The 23,702-nt window shown below is 36.5% G+C and overlaps 1 protein-coding gene across 4 annotated transcripts; it reads right to left on the bottom strand.

Annotated features, from left to right (window-relative positions):
• Nucleotides 1-502: 502 nt before the first annotated feature.
• LOC135653428 (uncharacterized) lies at nucleotides 503-23,598 on the bottom strand. Of its 4 annotated transcripts, XR_010502414.1 has the most exons (13): nucleotides 23,319-23,598; nucleotides 22,915-23,230; nucleotides 20,772-20,900; nucleotides 18,210-18,361; nucleotides 16,958-17,051; nucleotides 13,865-13,935; nucleotides 13,693-13,799; nucleotides 8,785-8,906; nucleotides 7,897-7,985; nucleotides 6,982-7,041; nucleotides 6,311-6,415; nucleotides 4,966-5,103; nucleotides 503-954 (listed from the first exon to the last, which is right to left on the bottom strand). XR_010502414.1 is itself a non-coding variant. In XM_065175395.1 (12 exons), exons 2-12 carry the CDS (start codon nucleotides 23,048-23,050, stop codon nucleotides 844-846), a joined length of 1,176 nt encoding a protein of 391 aa, XP_065031467.1. In that variant the 5' UTR covers nucleotides 23,051-23,160; nucleotides 23,319-23,594; the 3' UTR covers nucleotides 503-843. The 4 variants fall into 4 exon arrangements, 3 of the variants coding, with proteins under 3 accessions (XP_065031467.1, XP_065031466.1, XP_065031468.1); XM_065175395.1 differs by lacking the exon at nucleotides 4,966-5,103 and having other exon boundaries at nucleotides 22,915-23,160; nucleotides 23,319-23,594; XM_065175394.1 differs by lacking the exon at nucleotides 4,966-5,103 and having other exon boundaries at nucleotides 23,319-23,594.
• Between the last annotated feature and the right edge of the window lie 104 nt (nucleotides 23,599-23,702).

The raw sequence follows: 23,702 nt of genomic DNA on the forward strand, positions 1-23,702 counted from the left end.
CTGCTCGTGCACGTTGTTCCACGGAGGTTTGCTGACGCTGGTCTGCTTGTGCTGTGCAGAACCACCATTACATGATGGGCTTGGTGGATCGGTTCGAGATGCAAGGGTAGTGATCGATCAGCTATCCGGGATGGTTGACGAGCTCCGGGACAAAATCAAGGAGCTGGAGGTGGAGGCATCTTGTTCCCGGCGTCGGTCGGGAGAGGTCGACCATATGCAGGGCCATAAAAGGATGGGTCTTTGCATCGAAAGAGACATCATTCATATAAATTAATCCATAGACATCATTCGTATAAATTAATCCTTAAGCATGAAAGCAGATTTATTAGATGACTCCAAAGGCCACCCAGAGTCACGGGTTTAATAACCATTTTACCATTAGAAATCTCTCGAGTAACCACCTTGATACATTCAAAATGTGGGTCGCAGATGCATACAAAACAACGTTCTCCTGCATCATAGATTAACGAATGATTGAGCTTGTTGCTCATTCACTAAAAAGGACACAAATCACATTCATATTTGATGATTTTCAAATTCCAATTCAATTCATTGTTTGTACAATTTGTGGGAGTCGAGCCCTACTCTCAAGGGCAAGAACTATTATGAATTATGACCGACAAAGAAACTGTGATGAACATTCCTTCGATCAAAATAGTCAATATGGATTTGCTTATCCTACAACTCCTACATAATTTCGAATTATATCGTTAAAAAGGTGAGTAAAAATAACGAATTTCTACAACTTGTTGGAACGAAACATCCAGATGCATTACAACACAAAAAATATTTGGATAACTTAAAAAACAAGGTGACACGCAAAATCCTCATCTTCTCTGGATTTCATGCTTCTTGTTTGCTGAGTTCTTTTAGGTCCATAGTAACGTCAAGCCCCATGTTTAACAAAGAACTGACCATGTCAGGGATATCCCTTTTCAGGGCTTCAATTAATGCCTATTCAGTGCAAGCAAACACAAGAAAATCATCAAGTCATCAGCAATCAGAGGAGGATAGCATTTGAAGGCAATACAAAATACAAGTTAGCACAACAGGTTTAAATGTGTTGTAGGGCACTAACATTAGACAAATAAGCAGGGAGACTTTCAATATGAGAGATGAAAAATGGTTCAACAAGAAGATAACATAGGATGAAGTATTGTGAAAGTTCAAAAAACTTGTCCTGTAGCTGGTCTGTTTTTTATCAGCATTTCATTGATTGCAATGATGTGCTAATCATACTTCTAACAAAGTTTCCTGTCCAGGCCTAGAGTCATAAAGCCTAGTGCATAATCCTTGTCAAGGTTCAGCCAGAAGTTGAAATTAAGGTAGCAGCAAAAACAACATAAATCAACCTAAGTTTTTGTACGGTAGAGTATTTTGATAATGACTTCTCTGTAGCTACTAGTCTTTAGGGCCTACATGATCAAATATCACAAGCAAGAAATTTAATTAAGAGTCCCCCCCCCTCCCCATCCGCTCTTCTAGGACCCTAAATCCTCTGCTCTATTTACCAGAATTCTTAATGTTGCACCAAAAAACGAAGCCTAGTTGTTATCTATTTTTTCGGTTTTCTTAGTAGCTACAAATGCTATCTATGCTTATAACTTGTCTTCTATTTGGCCAATTAAGTTCTAGTTTTGGAAGATAAATTGAACGCATTCACGGCCTATCATGTAATATATCATTCGAATGTTAGCTAGTAAACTCTAAAATTTTGGATCAGTGTCACTAAATCAAAATCCACCAGCTTTTGACACCTACATGTTTATCATGGACTTAAGCAGGATAATTGATTAGGAGGGACCATCAAAAGCATTCGGTGACCAGAAAATACCTAATAGATTAATGGGAACTTTCATATCAGGGTTTTAAATGAGCTGTGCCTTGAACTGCATAAGGCAGCATGCATTGTATCGACAAGAAAATGACACCATGATGTAGGACAAGATTCTTGGTTTTTTTCTCTCGGAACCAACAAAATCATTTGACTAGCAACTGCTGAGTGGTGAAACAACGTACTTGTTTTTGTCAAGTTGGCAAGCTTTTGCAAAAGAAATTCTTCCCCTGGCAATATGAGACCATCCCTTTACATTAGTCTCTTGACCAAAAAGAAAACAGCACTTACATAAGTTCCTCAATTGTCATGGAGTATTAACAGATATATCACAAATATTTATAAGCCTTGGGGCAACCGACAAAAGCCCTCCTGTTTTTGCTCCTGCTAGTCCCTCTCTACCAGGTCCAGCATTCTATCTGGAGGTTCATTAGCTTGCAAATAGCACATCCAGCAGCTGCCAATATTTCCTTGTGTCTTTCTTATGATGTCTCCTGAGTCTGCATTGTCCTTGCCAGTGGAGACCAGGCTGTTAAACTTGGGATCTGGGCTGTAGGATCATGTGATCTTACAATCCAGATCAGGCCTGGCAAGTCAGGCCAGTCGCTGAAGTAAACAAATGGTGGAACCAGCCCAGCCCGACTTGTGAGTTGGCTCAGGACAATCGATCGACTCAGATGAGTCAAACTCAAGTTTACTAACTCAACTCAGTTGGCTTTATATAAAAGGGGAAAAAAAACTCCCCGCAACGCCGAGGACTCTTCTCCCGCGCGAAGAAGTCACCAACAGACGAGGGAGAGCGACGCCGATCTCCAGGTTCTCTTTTTTGCCCTTATCTTTCTTCCCCTTCTCCCTCTTCTTTCTTCACCCTCGGTCACTACCCAATTTAAGACGATAACGGGGCAAAAACAACCCCTATCGACGATACCACCCGGTAGCGGGCGATCCGTGTACCGGTCTACTGGCGGGACCAGTACATGTCAAGTCCACTAACGCTAAGAAAGATTGGACTAGTTCTCGTGTTTAACAGCAATATGTAAATATTCTAAGAGAATCTAGTGAGTTATTTTTTTTCATAACAAATTAGTAACATATATATATATATATATATATATATATCATATTTATATAAAGTAATAAAATTTAAGGAAATTTTTTTGCTGAATAAAAAAAGTACCAAAATAGTTTATCACATCAATTATTTTATATATTTTAAAAATTTTAAAAAGTAATTTTACTTTTACATCCTTTTTTATTTTAGAAAATAATTTTAAAATAGTTAAGCTTTGGGTTGACCTATAGAATCAACTATTATTTAGATTTTAGACTACAACTTGGCAAAACATAATTTAGTTTTTATCTTCTCTTATTGACAATTCTTATAGAAGCATGCTTTTAGCCTCTTATAGAAGTAAAAAAAATCTCGGTTTCTTCTCCCCACACGAACAAAAAAGAGGCGACATCACCTTTTTACTATATATATATATATATATATATATATATATATATATATATATATATATATATATATATATATATATATATATATATATATATATATATATATATAACTAAAAAAAATTGTTTCCTTCTTTTTTGCTCGCACGAAGAGAAGGTGGAGAGAAGAAACCGTTTCCTTCCCGCGCAAAAAAGGACGACAAGGTGACATCGCCACCTCGTTTCTTTTGCCTGTGTGGCGAGAAGAAACGTCGCCTCGACAACGCTCGATTTCTTCTCCTTACGACGTCGCCGAAGATTCTTCTCCCCACGTGGATGAGAAGTCGCCGACGACGTTGAAGCCTCGTCATCTTAAACAAGGAGAGAGAGCGACACTGAATCTCCAGGTTCTCCTCTTCTTACTTCTACCTTGGGTAATACCACTCGGTAACGAGCAGTGATGATCGATTTAGGGTGATAACATGGCAAAAATAGCCCCAATTGATAGTACTACCCGGTAGCGGGCGATCCGCGTACCAATCTGCTGGCGGACTGGTACGAGCGATATAATTCGAATTAAAATCATTGCTTTCGACAACCCACTTATTATTAGCAACACCCTACAAAAATACTAAAATAATTACTAGTAATATCCTTATTCTCACAACCCCTTATTTCATCCGTCGAAACCTTAACTACACTGACGTCGCTCTCTGCCACTCCGTCGTACGACATCATCGATGACACTGCTCATCGCTTGTGATTAGAAGGGGAAAAAAGGGAAGTTAATAAAGGTATTTAAATTCATGTGATGCCGCTCACCACCGCTTGCTATTAGGAGATGAATAAGAAGGAAAAAGGGGAAGATTATAAGGGCAATTATGTCCATTTACAGAGGCTATCTTAAGCAAGGTCTGCCATACCGAATCTTACCGCCCGGTACGACAGGCCAGCGGTACGCGGACCGCCTGGTAACGGTCCGCACTGTAGCACTATAGCAGTGCACTGTAGCAATGCTACAGTGCTCGGTGAACCTGAGTGTACCGAGCGGTACACCGTACCGTACCGGTACCGAGCCCAGGTCGAAATACCGGTACGGTACGGTATTGCGAACCTTGATCTTAAGAATATTAGAAGTTCTTAAAATGAGGTTGTAAATAGCAAAAAAGGTTATCAATAGACATCTTCTTGCTATATTGGCATAAGATTTAAAATATATAAAATTATCTAAAAATTATTAAGAAAAGAGGTTGTTAGTAGACATCTCCTTGTTATATTGGCATAAGTCATTTAAAATATATAAATTATCTAAAAATATATAAAGAAAAAGTGATACATCAAATGAAAGCTCTATATTAGGATCCAAAAGACCAACTAATTAGTCTTCATCGCTCTAGCTAAGGAGACCATTTGTTGGATGAGTCTATGCACCTCCCCATGCCATAGCAAATCTCTAAGGTTACTATTCTGGATTCAACTAGGACAAGGGGACTACGATCAAGAATGGATCCAACAAGGAAATTTTTTTTGATATTAATACAATTATTGACTCTAGAATGTCTTTTAATCTCTTTCTTTTTTTTTCTCTTTTATCTTCTCTCTTTTCTCTTTTTATGATCCATTGAAGATTTGTAAAAAAAACACTTGAAAGGAGGTAAATAATCAAGAGGAATTTACCAAGTAAAAGTTCTCACCAATTTGTTTTTATCAATTTGCATCCATCTTCATTTTTTTTTTAAATTTTCTGCACTGGTTCAGATCAGTGAACTAATTCAGGTCAACCAAAGGGCTTCCCTCCATCTCCTCCTACTTCCTTCTCTCCTCCTTCCTTCCTGTTTGAACAGGATTAATAATATTTGACATCCAATTATAACAAAAGCAGGTAAAATGTTATAAAATGAAATAGAATTTAGAAGATGAAACCCAGAGGCACGTGATTGCTGTCCTAAGTGTATTCCCTCTGCCTCGTGCTAGCATTTATTGGGAAAACCATCCAAAATACAGCTGGGATGTAGATTCTCCTACGCGCACATCGTGGAGAATTAAGGAGATGATACTCTAGTACTAGTAGAACAAATAACAAATAGAAGAATGAGAGATGCACCTTGAAAAAGAGGTTAAAAAACAAAGGAATTGGGCCATGTGCAAAGCTGTGAAAAGATGTCTACTAACAAGTTTTTGGCCAATCAAGGGGTTGCCATGTGGAAGTCTACGAGTGTGTCACAGGTAAAACGCCCACCAATCAATGCACAAGCACCACGTGTCCATGAGTGAAGGAGTAAGACATGGAGCATTACTCCCAAAGGCAAAACAATGAAAGATAGGGGTATTTTCATAATTTTAAAAGAAAATGGTAAGTAAGGATAAACCTCTAATCTATGATTTTCCGCATTTAATGGGGATACAATCATGCAAAAGAGAATATAATCTATTTTGTACTTGAAAAGAAGTACCTAAACATGAAACTACCAAAAGGACCTCATACGCAGTAAAGCTCGAACTTTTCTCACTCAAGTGCTAACTTCTTTGAGGTTGAAGGTTGTTACTGCCTGCCTCAAGTTTTATCTCCTCTTCTTCTATGGTTAGCTGTTGCTAGAGTTTCTATTGTCGTGACTCCTAACTAGGGTTAGACTTTCAACCGAAGTCCATCTCAACTTCTAATTCTGAGTGCAACTCTCCATCCAATCCGAGTGAAACTCAGATTGAGTTGGATGGGTTCTTTAAGATGACCGAATCTAACCCTTGAGCTTGGTGATCCGAACTCCAAGCATAGAGCATGAGTATAAAATTCACAAATTGAATGTTGATCCATAATAGCAATTATTACACAAGTAATTACAATATAAAAAATGTAGAATTTTACTTTTGGAAATCAAACAAAGCATGAAAAACTCTTGCATATATTAATCACATTGGAATGCAGATACAATCAAAACATTTAGTATGATGTCTACTAAGAGGTCAAATATTCTTGCCTTCAGAACTCTAAACCTAGGATCTTTATGTCTATAACGACAATAGATATTAATTCAGACTTACCTGTTTGTCTTCCTTCTTCTGTTTCCTTATAACCTCCTGTGGCCATTGACTAATTAGTTTCTGCAGTTCATCTATGACTTGTGGCTTCTTCAGATCTGGCAGGTTCTGTCATGGAACCAGTGAAGGGGTATCACTTACATTAAAAAGAACCACGTTCCACAAGAAATGCAAAGAAAAGAATTAAACTTAAAAAATTTATGGCCTTACACGTTTCCGATCAACTAATTTCAATCTTTTGTCAAAAGATTTATTCAGGTATATTATCTTTCACTTATATCTGAACCTGACCTTTAAGAAAATAGAAAGCTGCTGTAATGTAACATGCATACAACCAAGCATGTCACAACTAAAGACACAAGGTAATTTCATCAGCAGGTGATTTCATTGTATAAAAACTAACCAATAGAATTGGGTATTTTTTTACAGGAAAAATCTACCAAAGAATATCCATCAGAAACACATTAGACGAAGCAAGTTTTATTGATCAGTCCATGTAACTGATGATATAAGAGGTCTCAGTAACTCTCCTTAGGGTAAACGTGAAGCTAAAATATGTTAATAAGGGTAGTACATTACAGTTTTAACTACTTTGGCTGACAAAAAATTGCTTGACATCCCAAAATCGGTTAAGCTAATTTATCCCATGTCGCAAGGAAAAGGGATGGTCAAACCTTGTAGAGAATATGAATGGTAGCAGCAGCAGTCTCTGGGTTATGTTCAAGCAGATGTCCCTGCAATGCTCCAAATAAAAGAAGGCCACAAGAAACAAAGTTTAACAAAGACATCTTTCACAAAAGAAAGAAATTAAGTAGTGAAAAAACATTTCTTAAGAAAAGATTAGAAAAATGATCAGCAAAGCAGATAATTTCTTCTTTGTTGTAAAGTCTAACAGTTACTCAATTTAGTTTAAGAGGTACCATTACAGTCCGCTGGAATAATGTTCTTGTTAAACTTACATCAACCACGATTCACAGCCTAGCCAATGGACAACCTTAGATTAGCAATGATGGAAAAGTAGGTGTTGATATTGCACAAGATGGTAAAAGTGGAATTGGATTGAAAAAGCTACAAGAGTTTCTTTGACAATTAATAAGTATACAGTGGATTCATGCACTTTGAGAGTAATATTCAAAAATTCATGACTGACATTTTCTTTTTGCAAATGGAAGTACACCATCATTACTCAACCAAAAGTTAATACGACAGACGCAGGTTATTGGTCCAGTAATACAAATGTCTTCCAAAAAAACAGACTGCTCCTGCAGGCAGTCAAGGTATCACATAATGCATAAGCAATGTGGTTGCATATGCAATCACGTATATGGTCCATATAAGATATTACAAACAACAAACAATACAATGAGGCTAAATCAAGAGCTTATGGTATAACAATTGTACACACCATTAAAGCTTGTTAAATGATAAATTATAAGAAATAAATAAAAGTCTAGCTGACCAAATTACATAGAAATACTAGAATAAGAGAAATTTAACATGACGATGGGCAAATGGTGCCATAAACAAGAGTTTGCAAGTGCAGAATAAATACTTATTAGGAGTCAAAAGTATCCGATGAGAAAGATTACCTTAGCACATGAAAACCCATTTGAAAGTGTTGGTCGCTTTACAATTTTTTCTCTGAGCTTCCCAATTTTCCAAATAGATTGAACATCTCCTGTGCAACCAAGTCAGAGACATTCAGTACAGGAAGACACCTTTTCTAATAGGAAATTGAATTTTCTTCTATGCAAGCAACTTTATATGATCATCTGCAATCTTCAAAAGAAAGCATTGTGCTACATCAAATCTAGTAGATTAATGTACAAATTGTCCAGCTACTGCCTTAGTGAAAGTTGTTAGATATGTCAATTTACTGGCATATAAATTTGCCAATCTATATCCAATCTAGGCAACCAAACCAACTTATCTACTTGGTATGAAACAAGCACAAACAATTAAGTAAAAGAAACTGATAAGATGGTTAAAAAAGTTCACTAACAATCTAAAAAACCTTGACTTAGATATTATGTAGCATCAACATAAGAAACTGTAAATGGACACTGGGAGAAAAAAAATTTATGGAAAAAAATGTGCATCAGAATAAAACCAAATGTTTACTTAGTATACATGGCAAAATAGTGGCTTGCCTTAACACGCATCAAAAGAACTTCAAGATCTATTCATGGTGAAAAGCAATCTGTTGTCTCATCAAGGCCTGTTATATGCAAATCAACAAGATAGCATAAAAGTTATCATGCATGTGCATTGATGTTTTCATTCAATTATGAAATTAAATTTGTAGATAACTTAATGAACATCAAACAAAGTGTCCATAATATTAGCACTTTACATGAGACAGTTCACCATACTAGCACTTCTTTTAAAGGTACTTCTAAGTTAGTACTTTTTCCTCCAAAATATAATATTATTGTTAAAATTTAATAATATTCAAACAAAAAAATTAGATGCAGTACCAATTTTCGCAGCAAATTCCATCCAAATATCAAATGCTGTTTGATGAAGTTTTACTCCAGCCTTGAGAAACCTTGCTGAATACTTGGAAATCAGATCCCATTTGTTTGTGTTGTGACAAATGCTGTACAGAGCCACCAGGTTTCGAATGAAACTAAGGACATTGATCAAAGCTATAAAAAAAGAAATAAGTTTCTGAATATGAAAAAAAAAGCTATGGCACAAGATGTGGAGCCTAAAATACTTCAAATGTATCTGAACATGCATAAGTATGAAGTGCAACAGGCAGGACGAGAGATCTTTTCACAAGAAGCTTGAGAGCTTCCCGACCAGAAAGACTGCATTGCATGAAGATTCAATTCTGAAATAGATAAATTTACTTCTCAGGTTCAGAAAAGTTTTTTATAATGATTTCATGTTTCCTTGATTTGAAAATTGGATTCGAAACGTTTATTTGTTAAGTGTAATAGGATAGTGTATTCTATTTTCATTGAGAAGGCACATACAAATGCATATGGAAGGGGTTCCTACGTCTTTGGTAAAATACAAATGCTTTTCAATTTGTGTTAATAATATATATATACATATGTATATATACATATACATATGCATATATACATATACATATACATATACATATACATATACATATACATATACATATACATATATACATATATATAAAAGATCAGAACATGCATCATATTTTTTTAATAATAAATTTGAACAGATATTGCGGTTTATTAAGTAATCAATCTACTAAGATTAGCTTCTTTAGATTTCTAAATTAGTGGCTCTTAAAGAAACCTGACTTTGTCACTTAAATGAGGGAAGTGTTCCTAAACAAACTTAGTTCAGTATACCAATTAGAACATTTTTTTCATCATTTCTTAATGACAAATGTGGGATTAGAGAAGTATTTCTTTTTGTATTATTTTTCATATGGTAGACGATGATTCGCTACTCCTTTTTAGTTCCAGTAGAGACAGGGAATGCAATAATACTCATGGTGAACAAAGAGTTACGGAGAGTAAAGGAGAAGGAATCAGAAAGGAAGAGGCTAAAGAAAAGACAGAGAGAGAGAGAGATGGGAACAGTTAGAAAGGAGAGATGCTTAGTTAAGGGGAACTTGAAAGAAAGTTCTTAAATTACATTTCCGATTAGGTGCAGATGATTCAGAATAAGCATTGGGCTAGTTTAAATTGGGGCTGGTCACCATCTTAGTAATTGGAGACAGAACCCTATATGTCACCAAATCTGTGTGTGAACTGGGGCATCCCTCTTTCATGGCACGGTACCATAACATGCCAAAAAGCCCCAGACATGCTCACTGTGTCATGAAACAGCAATCCTTGTTCCAATATTTGTTTGTTATGGGCAATTACAGGTTACAAGAACCAAAAGCATGTTTTGTGATATTCTGAAGTAGGTGATTGGTCAACATACAAAAGCACTTCAACTGTTGAATTTAGCAGTTTTATTTCAAGCACGAAGAATTAGCAAAAAATTACAAAATGATATTATGCTAGTTCACTCCTTTGTGAATTATGATCAGCCAAGCTTCATTACCTTGTCTACTCATTTGACTTTCTTGTAAAAGCATTTCTTAAAATCATAATAGATTGCTTTCAGCAAAGTTAACATATGTAGCGCATACTATTAACTGATTGAGTAATGCTTACTTCATTTAGTCATATAGTTGGTTTAACCTTTGATAGAATCTTCCTTAAGAATTATGCTCTCTATTCCTCAATATTTTTGTCGAAATATGCAGGTAGTTACCACTGTTATTCTTACTGCATTTATTTCATTGTTTCTTTCTTGTTATTGATCCTCAAAGGTGATTCTTTTTACATTATTCCTTAATATCGTAGATAAATATATATACTGTTGACTTATGAACTTAGTCAATATGTATGTTGCCTTTGGTTAATGTCAACTTAGATTAAGTTCACCAATTATATTTTAGTTATATTCCATTAACCTTTTGATGCCTAACAATTGGTCTTGTATTTTATAAACTCTAGGAGTTGCCTTTGTGAATTTGGAAACTTCAAATTTTAAATTTCAACAATGGGGAGGTTATACAGTCTACTATTGCCCAAATATCGCTCATTTTTAATAGCAAATAAAGAGAGCAGTCATCCTACAGGTTTTCTTCTTTGTAGTTTCCTCAAAAGCACGGACAAGTCAATTTAATGCGTGTATCCATGAAGGGCATGTGTCGAATACAGCCTCGCTGACACGATCAGGGACACATCGATCAGACACGTCTGTTTTTATTATTTTTTTGGAAACATGTGTCCGTGTCAAACCCTACACCCTTCCTCATCGCTTTGCAACTTGTGAGCAATGCTGAGTTGCATGGCTGTCACATAAACGCAGCCCCACCGACAACCATTGCATGACCCGCAACGACCATGCCCTCAGCATTCGTCCCTCCCTCAAGGACCCGTCACCTATCACTGACAATCTCGCTAGTGGGTTTCTCTCGACATCCCTCTCATTGACCGATTGCCTAACACGCACGGCCTCGTCACCTCACTCGTGCAAGCTCACAACATCAACCACAGAAGCCTACATCCACCACCTACGTCCCAAGCCCACCTCTACCCCAAGCACCCCCTACTTCCTCACCAGTGAAGCCTCCTCTACTCTTGCTCCAAGTGCACCCTTCTTCCTCACCGGCGAAGCCTCCTTTGCCCTCGACCCGAGCACCCCCTTCTTCCTCATTGACAAAGCCTACTCTACACTACCCCCGAGTGCCCCCTTCTTCCTCATCGGCAAAGCCTCCTCTACCCTCACCCCAAGCGCCACACCATCGACCTCCAGCAAAGCCTTCTTCCTCACTAGCGAAGCTTTTCCTCACTAGCAAAGCCTCGTTGCCATGCTATGTTGCAAGGTAATATGCTGACCCATTGGTTCACAGTTTGCCAATTACTCTAAATAGTGATGATAAAGCTTAATAGGTTAAGTGACGAGAAAAGCTTTTTTTCCTCATTCTTAGAATTTTAAGTTTTACCAACATTACCGTCTTCTGCCCTTATTGAAGGTATAGGTTAAAAACTTAATGGGTTACATATGTTTACTTGATGTTATATCTTATACTCAATAAATTTAAGTATAAATATTTAAAATTCATCTTAATTGAATAATATATATATATTAAAAAAACATGTGTATCAACATGTTCGTATCCTAATTTTTTAAAAGTGACATGTTGTCGTGTCCGTATCGTGTGTACTCGTGCCCCGTGTCCATGCTTCTTAGGTAGTTTTGCTCTCTTACCACTTGCATTTACCTCTTCCACATCATCAAATTCTTGAACTTCATCATCCTTAGGTAAATATTCATATGATTCAATATTTTGGGTCTTCTTCTTATTCATATATGCTTCTAACTTAAGTTTCACATATGCAGGACATTTTTTGATGCAGATGTATTTTTGAAATTTCCAACTTGATGTTGTTTTGCACAAAAGATACCACCATTTATTATCTTATCGCAAAACATACGTGTAACAGTATTAGGATCCTTTGGGTCCGTAAATAATTGTACTTACATGCAAGATCCTTTTTTGTGTTTCTCACTAATGATTCGTCTTGGGTGCTACCTACTGTAACCATGATTCAAGATTCTAAAGCTGCAATGACAACCCAAAACAATAAAAAGTAGCACTAATCACTACAGCAATAGCAATAATAATCAACATTTTATTATTGATTCGTTGCAACAAAAAAGGTAGCTGCTATTATTTACAAGGGAAGGGGTTAATGCTGCTCACTACAACCGGCAATTGTTGTTCACAGGGGAAGGGGTTGCTATTGTTCACTATAGCAGGCAGCTACTGTTCACAAGGGAAGGGGGGCTATGACGAGGTCGAGAGGGGGGAGACAAGACGCTCGGATGAACGAAGCAAAGGTAAGAGGTAAGAGGGAGGAGAAAGTATCAAGAGGGAGAAGTCATCGTTGTCGTTGCCGTCGTAATTATCAGAGGAAGACATCATCGTTGCCGTTGGAGGATGATGTTGCCACTGCCGCTGAAGGAAGATGGTGGGGAAGAAGGTTGATGTCGTCGCTCGCTGATGCTAGGAACGCTACCGCATGCAGAAACGGGAAAGAGCGTTTCTACGTTAGGGTTCTTATCACGTGCGAGGTTTCGGGCTTTTTACGACTATACAACAGATAACTAGTTCAATCGAACCAATTGTCTTATGTTTGGTTCGACTCAGGCTCGATGGTTAATAGGTTCAATCGAACCAGATAAGTTTGTTTGGTTTGACTCTGGCTCGACCTAGCCTGATCAAACAAGGCGAGCACCTAACCCACTTAGCACCTGAGTGAAGATGCCCACCCAGCCCAATAGTTGAGTGCTCAAGCCTCACCTTGCCTCGACTGGGTGAGCGCTCAGTGAGTTCGCTTGCAACAAAAAAAATGGTGATCATTGATGGTATTATCCTTCCCTTCCTCTCCCCTCCTTTTCCCTCCTTCCTCTACAATGTGAGAGGAATTAAGTCAAACAATCCTTTGGTTTAGATGATACATTGAGATATATTATAATTTAGATCAAATTATCCATCAAAGGGTCATCCTATTTCTTAAGATCTCAATGTGATAATAAGATCCAAATAGAGAAAAAGATGAATTTTGATTAGGATCATAAGATCTAGATAATGGATCAGCCAACCCTAACAACATTTACCATCTAGCAATTATTTTTGTATCCAATGCTTACAACCCTTTTATTCTTCCAAGAAAGTCAAACAAATCAAAGTAATGAATTTATGATACATCTCTTGTTCACAAATATTATATCATCACACTAAGATGTATATGAAACTAGTAAAGTATAGCTTGAAATCTGCCAATTGGACCCAAAAATGACAACTAAAATTATGAGTGCTAACATACCTGAAGACTATGTCTGCGGTACCTGGTTGAAGCGGCATCGAGTTCTTTTCCAAGACCCGCATAATCTTTACCATTAGTTTGTCATCATTGTGCTCTTTAGCATATGACTACAACAAAAGGTTTGTCAAACAAATGATCTAATGAAGATTAACAAGTTAAAAGCATCAAGTACCAGTAAGTAATGAGCAGAACCAATGCTTGGAGTTAAACCATAGATATTATGTTTCCATAAAGCCTTTAACCCTGCATAGCCAAATAAAATATTAAAACCAAAACTAACTTGATTGCTTTTAATATAATAATGTACAATGGAAATATCTCTTTTTTTTATATCATGTTGTCATGATATCCCACTATCAGTAAACAAACCCCCCCCCCCCCCCCCCCCAAAAAAAAAACACAACACTTTCTAATTATAATTGGGGAGGTTGGCTATATCCTCATGAACCATGCAAACATTAAATAACCTACTTATCCATGATTGAATTGTATACACCTTTAATAAAAATTATTCCCATTTTGACCCTTGACGTTGATTACCTTCAACTATCATTGTTTAACAAGTGTTAGGTACAATTAAGTTACATGTCAACTACATTTGTCCATGAAATATCATAACTAAAAGGTTCCCTCAACTATTACCTCCACCACTACATGACCCATTTGGGCATGGTCAAACTCTATCTATAGAGAAACATACAGGGACCTCTCTACTGCAACAATTGAATTTGGTTGGTACACTAATGTATTTGGCCTCAAGGCAACCATGCTAAATACTTACGTTTGTACACTAATGCTCCTTAAAAATTTTCATCATATTTTAAATCTACGAATAATGTTTGCATGGATCAACCATTCATAAAACAATTCTTATTAATAAAAATTTGAAAAATTTTGAAATAACTAATTTTATTAAAAAATTAACTAAAAATTTAAAATCATTATTGTATTATATGCGAATATTACTAGCTTTGGGAACAAAAGATCCAAACTCAACCTGCCCATTATAGTAAAGCCATCATTCCTCTTAAACAGCTAAGAATATTCAAGCGCATTATGTGTTTGTTCTTAAATATCCTTTAACATGTTACAACTTTCCTGATAAACCCGACCTAACCAGCTACCTGAATGCCTCACCCACCAAGCCCATCCACCTCTTCAGCCCAGGTTAGCTCATTCAACACAACTGATCCAAACACTAATCTCGATCTGACTAAGAGAGCTTGCTTGAAAGTTCTAATTGCTTTGGCATATGATTGAGACAAGAGAGGGCATATAAGGCTACAAATCCATTCCTATTCAAAAAAGACTATTAGTCCCCTAGTTGAAATAAGAGAAACATGGTATTAAAAGGGGACTATAAGTCTAAAAAAATTATTAGCCGAATGCAAGGTTCGCAATACCGTACCGTACCGGTATTTCGACCTGGGCTCGGTACCGGTACGGTACGGTATACCGAGCGGTACACCCAGGTGTACCGAGTACTGCAGCACTGCTACAGTGCTGCAGTACTCTCGGACCGATAACAGTCGGTCCGCGTACCGACAACCTGTCGGACCGGTACGTACCGCCCATACCGGGCGGTACGTCTCGGTATGGCAGACCCTGCCCGAATGTACTTCATAGGTAGCTTTGGTTACTCTGTCAGTCCTCTAGAGATATATTTTTACAGAAAAGAGAGGAGAAAAGTATTACAGAGAGATATATTAGTCTCAAATAATTATTAGTTTATTGTGATTAAGATTTGGCATTAGTAGCCTAATATATATGAGATTTTTGGTTATAATAAGAACAAGTCATACATTAAATGGCGTATATGATGCTCACACGTGAACTCGAACCTATGCAACATTGCACTAACCAACCCGAATGTCTCAACAGAGATAATAACAAGTCATAAAACCCAAACGATAAGGCATACTTTTGGTTGTTACCTTTTAGTTCCAGCAGTAAAACACTTCACTTTTCCCCTATATTAGTCTCCTAGAGGTTTTAAAAAAAAGAGAGAAGTCATGGTTTGGGATAGTTCCTGACAAAAATTTGGTCATTTGTTACCCTCCCTAAAGCAAGGACAATATGTACATACCGATTTCAAGAGACTTCACACTCACCTTTTCTTAAAGTGACAATGAAGTTGGGCTTACCATTCTCTTTGTCCATCCAAGTTCAGCCTTGAAAACTCTTGGCTGATTTTTAATCATTCAAAAGATACTTGAACCCAGGACCCAATTTGACTAACCTGATTGATCCAATTCTAAATGTGATGGTCCCACCAGAAATCCCTACCATAATATCGCACATACCAGCTGATACATATCATGCTACAGATGAAGTGCAGAGAATGTACATAAGCCACATGATGAGTAGCACAACAACAGTAGTACGCACCTTGCCACTAGCCAAGCAGCATGAAGTATCTAATTATGTTGTTCAGAGAAATACACCAAAGCTAGTGAAAATAATGTTGCATTTCATTCTCTATTGAATAGTTTCAAAGTTTTTGAGTGCCTTTGAAAGCAAACCAACCTGATGAGGTGTATATTTCTGAAATTGTAGTTTGTGATATTTTAATGTAATAGTTATTATTTGAAAACAAAGTAGCAAAAAGAATAGACAAGATATTCTGACTCCAGATATGACTTATCTTGAAAAACTTAGTTGTGTCAACTATATGAGCAAAATCTTAAGAACATGAAATTAATCCTCACTGTATACAATAAGTCTCTTGGAAGAAATCAGTAGACTTCAGAAAAAAAAAACCTGACTGAAATATCTTTAAAGTAAGATTAGACAAATTACAACTCAACAAAATACATGTGCAAGTTCATAAAAGCCGCATACCATAGTCAAGGGCCCTACATGACGAGGTGTATATTTCTGAAATTGTAGTTTGCGATATTTTAAAGAAAAAACTAGCAAGCTTACTATGGTCCTCTGTTTTTTTTTCTCTCTCTTTGACACACAAAACTGTTCTAGATTCTTTCCCAAAGAAGTAATAGTTATTATTTGCAAAAAAAGTAGCAAAGAGAAAACAAGATATTCTGATTGCAGATATAACTTTAATCTTGAAAAACTTATTTACATCAACTAGACAATCAAAAACTTAAGAACATGAAATTAATCCTCACCGTATACAATAAGTCTCTTGAAATCAATCAGTAGACTTCAGGGAAACAAAACTTGACTGTAATATCTTTAAAGTAGTAAATCAGACAATTATGACTAAACAAAAAACATGTACAAGTTCATATAAAGTGCTACATACCATAGTCAAGGGCATCCGCACGAGTGCACGCCTCAGAAACTCTCATACAAAGATGAGAGTTGAAATTTGAATGTATACGAAGGTTGGATAGCCTCTGCATCCAAAATATTTTACCATATACAATTAATTTTACCATATACAATTAATTTTACCATACACAATGTATATTATTTTCTGAGTTTCAAACCATATATACATCAGCATGTATGCATCGATCACTGTAGGTACATTACGAACATTAATGTTTTTAGTGAACTCAGGACAAATTGCCTGCATGATTCTAGGGCAAGTTTAAATAGCCACTTTCCACTATAATATCATCAGTTAATTTATTATGCAAAACCAATTAAAGAAAACAATTACTCAACCATAAATCCTACCACCAGCATTGTTTAACAAATGTCAACTCCTAAACCTTCTAACTGGACTCAACTAAGTCTTTTTCCTTTTATCCCAGGTTTCATTTCTTTCTTCTCATATCCAGTACCAAAATCATCACCATGAAACCATTAGTATGTACATCACATACCAAAAATTTTTTAATCTATAAGAGTTCATCCATATTATATCTCCATTTGTGGACAACAAGAAGCTAATTCTTCATGATTTATTTTTTTATATAAGAAAATTGATGTTTAGGTGGACTGAACCACCTGAGGAATTACTAGGGTTGATGTGGTCTCTCATAGACATGATGCATGGGATCCACACACAACAGGTCTGTGAGAGAAGATACTACCCCAGACTGTTTTACTATTTTCAGGGCCAAACACGGAGTTGATCAAGGAGATCTGATGATCTCATTGCCCTCAAACAACCAGTGACTTCAAAATTATATGTCACCCACCTGCCCCCTTCATTGGGGGAGGGGGGTTAGAAGTCAAAGATTTCACCCCACGCCCCCTCGGGGAATGCAACTGATAGACAGATTTGACTCAGTCATAGTGTTCGAAGCTCCTGCCCAAACTCAATTCCATCAAACACTGTAGCAACTTGACTTGGTCAAGGAACTCTATGGAGCTCCTTGTCCTCAAACACACTGGTGCATCAATCAACCTGAATAGTCAAATACTAATTTTTCTTGTTTAAATTTCTAGAGTGCCAATAACCAACTTAAGCACATATTTATACATATCCAATTCTAGAAAAAAGGTGTCCAAGTGTATCCAAAAGCACAGAAACAAAGAGGGAATGAAAGAGAAGAATAAGAGCAAGCATATATTGAATTTATCCAATAATTCATAGAACTAACAAATATTCGAAGTTTCTGCAATATCTGGAAAAGAAGCTTTATGTCCTCTCGGTTCAAACAGTTGCTGATTAGAGACCACAACCAAGCATTTGGAGGCATGGTTTGAGCTTCAACAGATTTGAGCATTTTCTGATATAATTCCTCTACAGCCTCTGCAATAAACATTGAAAGTTAACTCAATGGATCCCTAGGGATTAGAACAGATATGACAGTGACCTTTGTATTACTATGTCAATGAAGCTAGATAATTTATCAAATAAATATGAAGACATGTTGTGATAAAGAGTTCAGATCTGTTTTACAAATCTCTTTATGACAAGTTGAAAAAGAAGGAAACATATTATAAGAAACATGATGCTGTAGATGTGCAGAGTTGGGGATAAAATTTTTGTTAAGAGAAGAGATACAAAGTGCTTACGCTAGATGATCAGACAAAAAAAGTTCAAATAATTCATAACTATCCAACAATTACTTGTAAGTGCACCATTGTAAAAAAACTTGAACAAGATTCTACAGTTAGTGAACAACGAGAGGTTACATAGGGATCATAAATATTGTCATAGAAACACAGATACAGTTTAAGAATTTTCTATTTCTAATAATCTTATACCTTTTCATTTCAAGAAAAGAGATGATCATTTGATTACTTATAAAAGTAAACATAATGGTAATCAAACATTCAAACATATATATTCGAAATAGAAAAGTTTGATTATATGTATATACCTAGAGAAAGTTTGATTAATCAACATAGACCAATCATATTTTTATATAAAATGGAAAAGTAGTATTTTTTTTTATCAAAACTAAGTGAAGGAACTTATATAAAAAATAATCAAAATTTTCTAAAATAAGATGGAAAAAGAAGTTGCTTTGAACTTGGATGGAAATGATATTAATTCCATATGGACTTTAACAGCTACTATGATAGCATGGCAAAGGAGATTTTAAGAGAGCTAAAGGTAGCTGTGTAGCCTAAACAGAGACTTAATGGTGGTATGAGGAAATCCAAAAAGTTGGAAGTTGTTAATAATATGGAGATTATGAAAGCTGCAATTAGTTTATATCAACGAATATTTCATAGATTAAAATAATAGTTGTGAGTTTTGACATAAGAGATTTGTTCATAAAATTAGAATACATTATGTCAAGAAAGTTTTGAAGAGAGAGAAAATGGATAAGAACTCAGGACTTCAAGGCAACTCTAGAAAATCAGACAATATTATAAAATAATCGTTAAGCCACACTTTATGGAATTAAATGTTGAGGTACTAAGAAATAACATCTAGAGGATGAGAATGTCAAGGTGGATAACGGGTCATGCTAGGATATATAGATATAAATATGTTTTCATTCATAAACAATTAAGTGTAGCATCAAATCTACTGATAGAGAATCGAAAAAAAAAATCTTAGGATGGTATGACCATATTAAAAAAGGAGCACTATAAAAATTAAGGATAGACAGTGAGTTAATCACTATTAGTGGTGTGAGCAGAAGCAATAGAAATCTAAATGATCATAGCAAAAGATATTAATTTGCATAGAGATAATAAGAAAAACATTCATCTATTTGGAACATTACATCTTGTTCTCTTTGTATCATTGGTCTCCTGACAAAAAACCATGTATTGAGACAAATTCCATGCCATGGAGAGCATGAGGTTCCAGTGATTTTACATTCAAGACTTTTTTGGAGATTTTGGATAAATGATGTCATCTAGATGGCGGAAGCCTACAAGTAAGCATCTTGTTAAATGAAGTGATGGCTCATCTGAGGAGACCACATGGAGTAAGTCGCAAGATGATCTTTTTGGAGGAGGATCAGTTATAGCAATATTGCAGCAGAGGTTATAGCAGCAAAGGGTTGGTGGCCCATGTCCAGAATAAAACAATGTTCAGTAAATTCTGTTCAGCTCCAGTGACCCTTTTCTGCATCACTGACTCCTGCTGCACCTGTTAGGTTTCAACAACATCCAAGCAAGGTTCGCAATACCGTACCGTACCGGAGCTTCGACCTGGGCTTGGTACCGGTACGGTACGGTATACCGCTCGGTACACCCAGGTGTACCGAGCGGTATATTCAGGCGTGCCGAGCACTGTATAACCTATGGTCCGCGTACCGAAAGTCTGTCGGACCGGTACGTACCGCCCGTACCGGGCGGTACGGACCGGTACTGCAAACCATGCAACCAAGGATTGTTTCCCAAAATATGGAAGTTTCTGTCCTAGAATACAAATGCAGGCCTTCGGTTTCAGCTATTCTAAGAGCAATTTAATCTCCTTTTCAATGAAAATATAACAAGAAAATCAAAGACAAATATAAACAACGATAGCAGCGCTGTTTTGCCATCATTTTGAACAACATTTCCATTTTCCAACAATAAACACATTCTTCTCTTCTATTTATATTCAAGGTGTCTCTTCATCGAAGTAGAGAAGCATAGGTGAAATTCCTAATAGATTAATGTATGCGGTTTAGGTCAAAATACAGTCAATTATTATCCTAAAATGAGACACTGAAACATTAGTTTAAAGAATGTTAAACTACAAAGAAGAAAACCTGTAGGATGACTGCTCTCTTTATTAGCCACTGAAGACAAACGAGCGACAGCTGGGCAACAGTAGACTGTATAACCTCCCCATTGTTGAAATTTAAAATTTGAAGTTTCCAAATTCCCACAGGCAACTCCTAGAGTTCATAAAATACAAGAACAATTGTTCAGGCATTAAAAGGTTAATGGAACATAACTAAAATATAGTTGGTGAACTTAATCAAAGTTGACATTGACCAAAGCAACATACATATTGACTAAGTTTATAGTTCACAGTATATATATTTATCTTTAATATTAAAGGATAATGTAAATAGAATCACCTTTGAGGATCATTAACAACAAAGAAACAATGAAATAAATGAAGTAAGAATAACAGTAGCAACTACATGCATCTTTAGATTGAAATATGAGGAATTGAGAGCATAACTCTTAAGGAAGATTCTATCAATGGTTAAACCAACTCTGACCAAATGCTTAGTTAAGAAGTAAGCAATAAATACTCAATAAGTTAATAGATGAGTGACATATTATGTTAACTTGCTGAAAGCTATCTATTATGATTGTAAGAAATGCTTTGACAAGAATGACAAATGAGTAGACAAGGTAATGAAGATTGGCTGATCATAATTCATAAAGGAGTGAACTAGCATAATATCATTTTGTAAATCTTTGCTAATGCTTGGTGCTTGAAGTAAAACTGCTAAATTCAACAGTGGAAGTGCTTTTGTTTGTTGACCAATCACCTACTTCAGAATATCACAAAACATGTTTTTATGGTTATTGTAACTTTGTAAGTGCCCAAAACAAACAAATATTAGAACAAGGATTCATGTTTCATGACACAGAGAGAATGTCTGTACCTTTTTGGCATGACATGATATCGTGTCATGAAAGAGGACATGCCCCAGTCTACACACAGATTCGGTTACATATAGGGTCCTGTCCCCAACTGCAAAGATGGTAAGACCATCCTCAATTTAAACTAGCCCAATGCTTATTCTGAATCATCCAGATCTAATCAGTAAATTAATTGAAGTACATTTTCTCACATTCCCCTTAACTAAGCATCTCTCCTTTCTTAATTGATCCCATCTCTCTCTCTCTCTCTCTTTTCTTTAGCCTCTTTCTGATTTCTTCTCCTTTACATAACTCTTTGTTCACTCTGAGTCTTATCGCATTCCTTTTGTCTACCGGAACCAAAAAGGAGTAACTAATCAATATCTACAATATGAAAATAATAATAAAAAAATACTTCTCTAAGAAAAACAAATCCCACATTTGACATTAATAAATGGTGAAAATATGTTCTAGTTGGTATCATACCGAGATAAGTTAGTTTAAAAACACTTCCTTATTTGAATGACAAAGTCAGGTTTTCTTAAAGAGCCACTAGTCTGAAAATCTAAACAAGCTAATCTTAGTAGATTGATTACTTAATAAACCCACAATATCTGATCAAATTTATTATTTGAAAAAAAACTACAATGCATGTTCTGTTCATATATATATGTATGTGTATATATGTATGTGTATATATATGCGTATATATGTATATGTATATATATATACACATATGTATATATGTATGTATATATACATATATGTATATACATATATTGAACACACAAATTGAGAAAGCAGTTGCATTTTACCAAAGGCATAGGTATCCCTTCCATATGCATTTGTATGTGCCTTCTCAACGAAACTAGAGTATGTTATCCTAGTACACTTAACAAATAAGCCTTTCCAATCCAGTTCTCAAATCAAGGAAACATGAAAATCGTTATAAAAACTTTTCTGAACCTGACAAGTAAATTTATCTATTTTGAAATTGAATATTTTTGCAAGGCAGTCTTTGGTCGAGCAGGAAGCTCTCGAGCGACTTACATGCTACCCTTGAAGCAAAATTCTCCAAGATTATTCACTTGATAAAATAAATCAAAAATGCAAAGAGGCAAATAATCATGATTGACTTCCTATTCAAACATTTCTGATCATGATCCTCCTCGTAGGTGATGCCCAAGTCTCACTTTAGGGCCTTCAAATGTAAGGAACAGGAAGAGGTTCCTTTTAAAGCATTTCTGATCATGATCCTCCTCACTTTAGGGCCTTCAAATGTAAGGAAGAGGAAGAGGAGAAGAGTCATACCTGAGATGTGATTAGGACAAAGATCGTACGTGGCGGTGTGCAGCGAGGTCGCGGCAAGCGTCGGTAGCCGGTAGCGGCAAGCGTCGGTCACGGTGAGAAGACGGAGGCGAGAAGTCGCGGTGAGTAGTCGCAGCATCGGTCGCGACTGCGTGAGAAACAGAGGCGGCCGGGAGGTGGGCTTGAGGGTTTTTCCACTCTCCTTTTATACGCGAACCGGACCGGAGGCGGTCCGGTTGATCGCAAGGGCTTCAGCGGAAATTTGAAAGTTAGGAAACAAAAGCACGAATCACGTCAAGCGGCGGACGTGCTCGGGAACCTGAAACACTTTTCCCAACTCAGAGTCATAAACCACAGAATTTGAAGAGGAGTTTTTGAACTCCTAAAATCTAGAGTTAGAAACATACCGGAGTTGGCCTCGTTAAAGTAACCAAATAAAATCTTCGCCCGAGTAATGGGAGCCGATCTAGTCCCTTTTCGCGGAGAAGGTTCAGGAACTTGCAGGATAGATCGTGGTTGAGAAGCAGAGCCTCTACCTGAAAAATGAGCACATCGGCTTCACAGCATCTTTACCGAGGTGAATGATGGTGGGGAGTTTGAGCTCGAGGTGAGGTGAGGTGAGGTTCAGAGGTCTCCGCTGCCGTCCGAAACCCTCGAGTTGATTGCGAAGTTCATCAAAGCAATAAGAGCTTTGCCAAATTCTTGGATTATGACACTCGGAAACGATAAAAAGGCTTTAATGGGATCTTCTCAAAGGAAACGAAAGCAACACAAAGACCTGTTTTAAAAAG

Source organism: Musa acuminata, chromosome BXJ3-11, assembly GCF_036884655.1.
Source record: "Musa acuminata AAA Group cultivar baxijiao chromosome BXJ3-11, Cavendish_Baxijiao_AAA, whole genome shotgun sequence".
NCBI classification, from domain to species: domain Eukaryota; kingdom Viridiplantae; phylum Streptophyta; class Magnoliopsida; order Zingiberales; family Musaceae; genus Musa; species Musa acuminata.

Bases quoted from the DNA above. Each gene is read 5' to 3' on its own strand.
- LOC135653428 (XM_065175395.1), bottom strand. From the start codon at position 23,050: ATGCTGCGACTACTCACCGCGACTTCTCGCCTCCGTCTTCTCACCGTG. The intron at 7,986-8,784 runs GTACTGCATCTA...TTGGTTGCACAG, and splicing joins GGAATTTGCTGCGAAAATTG to GAGATGTTCAATCTATTTGG. The intron at 7,042-7,896 runs GTAATCTTTCTC...GGAGCATTGCAG, and splicing joins ATGGGTTTTCATGTGCTAAG to GGACATCTGCTTGAACATAA.